At 37.5% G+C, this 7410-nt stretch overlaps 1 protein-coding gene across 1 annotated transcript; it reads right to left on the bottom strand.

The window, feature by feature from the left end:
• Positions 1 to 348: 348 nt before the first annotated feature.
• On the bottom strand, positions 349 to 7106 carry LOC135099876 (wee1-like protein kinase). Its single transcript, XM_064002503.1, is given in 6 exon segments — positions 349 to 1449; positions 1452 to 2021; positions 3714 to 3871; positions 4414 to 4632; positions 5136 to 5405; positions 6419 to 7106. Coding segments are annotated over 6 exon segments (1788 nt in total). The 5' UTR covers positions 6964 to 7106; the 3' UTR covers positions 349 to 1423.
• Between the last annotated feature and the right edge of the window lie 304 nt (positions 7107 to 7410).

Genomic DNA, 7410 nt, shown 5'->3' with positions numbered 1-7410 from the left:
CAGTCCTTGTTTTTTACTTTTACATTCTTTTGCAGCATTTTCCATAAACTATTTTATCTATTCTACAAGCCTAAATCTCAGCTGTCCATGCTTCTCTTTCTACCTCCTACCCTGCTTTACCAAACCATTTGTGCTCACCAGTTACCGCCTTTGACTTCATTCCTGTGTACCTGTCATATTTCAGTATGGGCATTATTGTATTTTAAGCTTTGGTAATTAGTGGAAAAGCAGTGGGTATTATTTCGCGACTTACTTCAGTGTTCCAAGCTTGGAACTACTGAAGTAGTAATTCCCCTCAATCCAAAATGAGACATCAGTCATTTATTCATATTACAATAAAAGGTAAAAAAAATTACATAATAGTAATATAAAATTTATTTATACAAAAACAGTACAAAGAAGGCAAGAAATCACAGTACACGGAATGTCTTTATGGAAGACAGTCTGAAAAAGTTCCGTAGGAAGCAGCTTATCCCAGCCAAAGAAAATTTATTATGGAAAAAAAAAAAAAAAAAAAAAAAAAAAAAAAAAAAAACATATATATATATACACATTGTCCTAGTGAATGAGGAAACTCTCCTCTTAAAAAAACTGGACAATACATACTTTAAAGAAGATACAACTACTATCACAATTAATAAGGCACATAATTATATGATTGTTACAATGCAAATTTGATATATGCTGATGGCAAAAGCACAACCAGGTTTATTACTTAACTAAAATGCAGATCTTTAATTGTTTCTTTATAAATTGATGTCAAATTCCATTTCAATTTATATACAGAAAGCAAATAAAACCTTGATCAATTATCTTGTTTCTGAAATTGAAGTTCCATTTCAGTCTAAACAGCAAGCAAATAAAACCTCTTCCTTTTTTCTTTTCAGTGTGTACAAAATGTAGGCCTAGAGACCTGAGGCCACACAAAGCATACAAAACAGAAGCACCTCTTCACAAGCATATTTGCTACTTGGCATATATATATATATATATATATAAATATATATATATATTATGGATATATATTATATATTGCTAACCACTGAGAACAGCAATGGCCTCTGTAAGCAGAGCTCATATTGTAATACTTAGTTTGCAGCATATAAAACAGCTTTCGTATGGCCCTTGGGCTTAACATCAATGTGAGCATAGCATGAATAAATATCATGCAGAGACTAGAACCACCTCTTGAAGTCTGACTCCATCCCGTATGCCATTTGTAAAATCACGTCTACTGCACTTACATTCTGAGCCTGCATGTGATGGAATTATCCAGACAAGTAAAACATTTATCAGAATGTATATGCAGATGCAACACTGAAGCCTTTATCAAATGACTGAACTTCTAAACTGACTAATCCTTTCCTTAATTTGACTTATGCAATAATCCACAATATAATTTCTTACAAAATTATGCTAAAAGTTACTTGTGCTCACACTTCTGTTTGATTTTTTACCTATTAGTCTGGAATTCCTGGTGGTAGGACCTGATCTTGCATGTGGCACAGCAGGAACACTAACAGGTGCTACTCCAGCCAGCACACCAGAAGCTACAGCTACAATGGTTGATGCTACAGAAGGAGTTAAGTTTTGAAGACACTTTGCTGCCTCTTTCAACTGTCTGGAAAGTATATCATTCTTTAATCTCTCAGCATTAAGTTCACGCCGAAGCTGTGCTCTGGACATGCCAGTGGGAGGGCAAAGAGTTGGGTGATAGACCAATTGTGATGCTGTTGGTCGTGCTGCTGGATCAGGTTGTACCATCTGCTTCAATAATAGCTGAAGATCAAGGCTGTATCCTGGGAGTGGTCTAAGTTCCCCATTGCGTATTGCATGCCACTCCTCACCATTTAGGGGTAAAGGTTCACCTCTTGCTACTTCATACAGGGTTAGGCCAAGGGCAAATATGTCTGCCTTGGGTAAGTTTGAAAAGTCCTCTTGAAGAATCTCTCTAGGAAGATATCTGCAATCACCTTCTTCTACTTGAGGATTGACTACAGATGTAACATGCCCCAAATCACCTGAAAATGAAGATAAACTTGTTAGTAAAATAATGGAATCCAATAACGGATACATGGTAGGGAATTCTTATACAAGCAACACATGCCTGAATTTGCTGTTTAATCATGAGACCAACATGGATTTAAAATGGATTTAGATGCATGAAACATTAGTACCCTGACAACTCCTTCAAGCCCAGGCTTTGTATGTTTGTCACTGCAGCATGCAGCAAGGCTGCCCATGACAAATACAGTCTTCAATCAGTAATTTTCCACTCACTGGCACATAGTTGTGAGAGCTTTTCTGAGTCTGGTACAGTTCACTAGGGTTATAAGAAGCCCCACACCCCAAACCATCAGGAAACAAATGAAGCTCCACATACATTACATTTTCCCCAGCCAGAGGCCATTCTTTTATTTGCTCAAAGTAGGGAGACATCTGTGACTGTTCCCTTCCCCCCTTATCATTGTGTTTGTGTTTGCAGCCACCCTGACTAAGGCCACTAGTAGTGATAGTTTGGGTGACATATATGAACCAAAATAATGAGATGTTGGATGATATTCAGCCTATTGAAGAGAAAGACTAGAGGCTTGTGATTTACATTTTTTGAGATAACAGGCCTGGCACCATTCTACCATTCAGTGATACCAGTGCTGAGGTAAATATAGCACTGGGAAAATTCTTACATCAGCAAAAATTTACTATTACAACAGTTCCTTCAAACAGCCTATTTTGAAACATCCTTTCAATTTGTCCACATCATCTGAGATCCACTTCCATTCATGGACATAACTAGAAAATAGATGAAGACATAATACTTAAGAAAATCTTAATGTAACAATACAAATGAGCAAAAAGTCTTTCTCAGTGGAAGAAACGCATATGCAAGGGAGTAACTGGTAGAAGAGGTATGGGATAGCCAAGAAAAGGTGCCCACAAACCTGCACCAATACTTAGCATTTATTTTAAGCCTTTTTCAAGGGGACAGAAAACTCATCTTCAAAGAACACACCAAACAGTTAGCTGCAAAGACATACCCAGGTCCCTCTGCAACAGCTGACCTGGTTACCAGTGCTACATTGTAACACATCTTTCTTGCACAAGATTAAACCAAATCATTAGACCACATACAATGAATCTCTTGTATGATGCCTCAAGGTCATATTCACCTTTTCTTGATTTTTCCTTTACATAAATTATTGTAGATGTAGTCATCAGAATAGTTTCCCTAACAAAAACAGATTTAGATAGAAATATAAGCCACCAGTTTATACATCTATCATAGCAGCACAGATCTGAAGGAGAGATGGCTGACAGCATACATGCAAGTAATTAAGGCACAGGTATTAGAGTTACTATGTGCTTTCTTGAATTTTAACCCTGCTTTCATGTTCCAACACCATAGTATGCACAACTATAGCCTGAAACATTTTTCTAGAATTAATTCCATGTGATCACAATTAAACATCATTCATTCCTTACATCTACAATAATATACACCCACAATTACTACAGTAACCACCCATTCAAATCAAATTTTGTTCTACCATCCTGATACTCAATATAATAATATAGAACAAAAGTCAGAACCAAGGGAAGATAACATACCCTATGAATATCTTTTTAATATGTTAATTCCTTTCATGGATCTCTAGAATAGTTCAAAGGCAACAATGCTGATACTTTGCATGTAACAGTAAGTGATTACTGACCTATTTTATATGTGACTTCCTCTTCTTCTTCCACATGTTCCTCTTCAAAGCCATCATCAGCTGATTCTTCACCTTGCAAATTAACCTTCTGCTCACGAGAGATAAATATATTTGCAGGCTTTATGTCCATGTGTACCAACTGGAGTGAGTGAATGTATCTGTTGAAACAAGACAATAAAATTTGTCACACTGAACACATACACATGGAAATAAATATATGTTTTATGAAAGAAGGAAAATAAACAAATAAATAAAAATATTACATAAATAAATAAATAAATAAATAAATAAATAAATAAATAAATAAATAAAAATAAAATAAATAATAAAAATAAATAAAACTAAAAAATAAATAAATACAAAACAAAATAAATAAATATAAAAAAATCTGTTTTTCTAATTTTAACAAGGATACTTAAGCACATGACAGCAGATAGAAATACAAATCTTACCTCAACATTTCCAGAGAGAGAGAGAGAGAGAGAGAGAGAGAGAGAGAGAGAGAGAGAGAGAGAGAGAGAGAGAGAGAGAGAGAGAGAGAGAGAGAGAGAGAACAGGGGAACCAGGTTATCCAGAAATCAAGATTTATATCTCATTACATAAAGATAAAATGGGTGAGGATGGTGATAAGTTAGTAAATTAGTAATATAGAAATGTGTGTAGGTTAACAAATACAACACAATTTTTTCAAAATACTTACTTTAAACCTTTTGCCACATGTAACATAACTTGTTTAAGTGTATGTTCATTTAGTTTTCTGCCAGGCTTGTTCTCTACTAAATCAGCAAGAGATCCTCCATTACAGTACTCATTTTGAATGATCATATGATCATTTTCAGCCCAAGCGGAGTAGTACCGTACTACATGTGGATGCTTCCCCAGCACGGCATGGGCATAGACTTCATTCAAAGCTATCCTTCTGAAAAATCAAATTATCATATTAAGTACATAAAAAAAGTGACAGCTCCACACAAACTTATATATTATTTGGTTTTCATTATCATGTTCCACGAAAAAAAGAAAAAGATTAAAAAAATATATAAAAAGTAAGTGAAAAATGGTTGAGCATGTAGCTGGTGTACTAATCCAAATAAAAATATATTTCAATGATTAGAGAGAGAGAGAGAGAGAGAGAGAGAGAGAGAGAGAGAGAGAGAGAGAGAGAGAGAGAGAGAGAGAGAGAGAGATTGGCAAGTCCTTACGCTCTCCCTCAAAAAAGGCATTTTACTCCCTTATTTACCTCCCTTTCTTGAACGTCATGAAAAACGCACATGAAAAGAGGGACTATTTAATCGCAAATAATAAAAAAACAAAACAAAAAGGGGAAACATCATTTCATGAAATATTTGTGCCATCTCCCATTACAGCCCTGGAAATACATGTATAAAAACAACTACATACTGATGTAGGAACAATACTTACTCGTTTATAGAACCAGCAACTGGTTTGAGGGACTTCTTGATCGCATATACACAACCATCCAGTCGATGGTGGCATTTGTACACGCCACCGAACTCTCCTTGTCCAATAAGTTCAAGTTCTAAAAATTCATGATGATATCTGGAGACATTGGCCTCATGAATAGCTAATCTTTTGGTTGGTCGCCCAGCGTCCTCCTCACATTCGTCACAGGAATCAATGCAACACGATTCTTCAATGCTGAGATCCATGTTTTCTGGCAACTGAGTCATACTGCGAGGGAAAAAAAAAATTGTCATACAAACATAAAATAGTTTTAATACAAAAATAATTACCTGCAACATTATCTTACATTATAATTACTTCAAAAGTTGGATAACTAGTTGTCCTACAATAGATCAAAATATTAATAAGCATATCCGTTATATAATCATGCAGGAACAATCTTTATAACTGCACAGGTTTAAATTTCTATAACTATTTATAAACAGCGGTTCTCCTCATACCAATGAGCAGGAATTTGCACAAACGTCGTTAAATTTACAGAAGCATGCCAGTCTGGCGAGGCGGTCTTTTTTTTTTCCTTCCTAATCAGTAAAACCACATATTTCAATGTTATATCCTATATATGTCACTACTGCGGCAATTTTTACTTTCCTAATCTGACTGTCGCATACAACTTCTAAATCACCATGATGAATAAACACCAGTGAAGAGAGAGAGAGAGAGAGAGAGAGAGAGAGAGAGAGAGAGAGAGAGAGAGAGAGAGAGAGTTTAGGTATTAAACTTCCGCAACCCGCCGGTACCGGTCAAATCTGCCGCGCCTAGCAACTAGCCATGCTGCGCTGCACAGTCACCCAGCAACATCCTGCACTGACTCTATATTTGTTTATTGGTAATCAGAATGTGTTTATCCGATTATCTTATGACTGCATCTGAACCTTGAGTATGACGCCAGGCAGTTACAACGCGGCTGTTCAATAATTCCTCAGGTTGCTTTAGGCAACCCTAACGAAGGCGGTGAGAAGGAATGAGGTTAGTCATCTGAGAGCCCGTGTAAAACGCCTAGGCACTAGGTATAAATTTAGTTTCAATAACACTCTCATTAACAAGGTAACAGGTGACGCATATCTTATTGTATGCATAAATAACCACAATTTACTACTTGCACAAACGGGGCTAGGGGATGGTTATGCTTATTGAATTAAATCAATTAACCTATATTGTATTTTAATATTAAAGTAATCAGTGACAAGTACAAAATATAAATCAATAAACAAGCCTACCTTGAAGGCGAATTCAGTTCTCTCTTGGATCGTGTTCTTTTCCTTGAGGAGAGCATCATCCCTGTCGGGGTGAAAGGGTTTATATTTGCAGCTTCCTTGGTAGGACACTTCCCCTGTTGCTGATCCTTAGTCTGTTGTGCCACTGACGGAGTCGACGGCGCTCCCAAGCTTGTCGGTGCCTGTGACCTCTGTCGAGCCAGAAAAAGTCTGGACCTAGAGGCTGCTCGGCCAGACGATTCCGCATTGCTTTTCTGTAATAATGTCTTTGGTGTAGCTGGGGAATCGAAGAGCCGCAGGGCACGAATTTTTTTGTAAGGAGGGGAATCCACAGCTTGGGTAGAAGCATCTCCATCAGGCCTCACGGCAGGTCTGAGAGGCTTCCTCGGACTGAAGAGCCTGGCCGGAGGAGTGGGAGGTACCACAGCAGGAAGGTCGTCTCCAGACATATCGCCATCATCATCACAGCCCGAGCTTAACGTGCGGAAAGAGGCATTTCCTTCCTCGTCGTCACAACTGTCAAAGTCTAGCTTCATTGCTACATCCATTCTTCACGTCACCGTTATGTCTTCACAAGCATACATAACAATGTAGAACACCTCTACCAGAAACGAGTGCGAGCTACCACAACACTAGACACACGTCCTCTCGCCACCACCACATCGTCTCAACTCAAAATGGAAGCCGCTAAACGCAAAGCATTTTGGGAACACCGCCTCCGCCAATCACGTGCCAGAATTTTTACTACAGCCAATCAACGCGAGGCGTTCTCTTATGACGTCAGCATCTCTCCTCTCGATGGTCCCGCCAAATCCCAGCTGATCCCCGTCACGTGATGCAGAGGTATGTTTCCTAGTGGAGAATTTTCAGTTTTATTTTCTCGCTACTGGAATTATGTATGCATACAACTATATAACCAAGACATGTTGTTTTATTATAAAAGACTTATAGGTGTGTATATATGGCAGAATAACTTGAAATAGCATACTCAGTTT

This window comes from Scylla paramamosain, chromosome 4, assembly GCF_035594125.1.
Source record: "Scylla paramamosain isolate STU-SP2022 chromosome 4, ASM3559412v1, whole genome shotgun sequence".
In the NCBI taxonomy this organism is placed as follows: Eukaryota; Metazoa; Arthropoda; class Malacostraca; order Decapoda; family Portunidae; genus Scylla; species Scylla paramamosain.
This window is presented reverse-complemented; position numbering and strand designations above follow the sequence as displayed.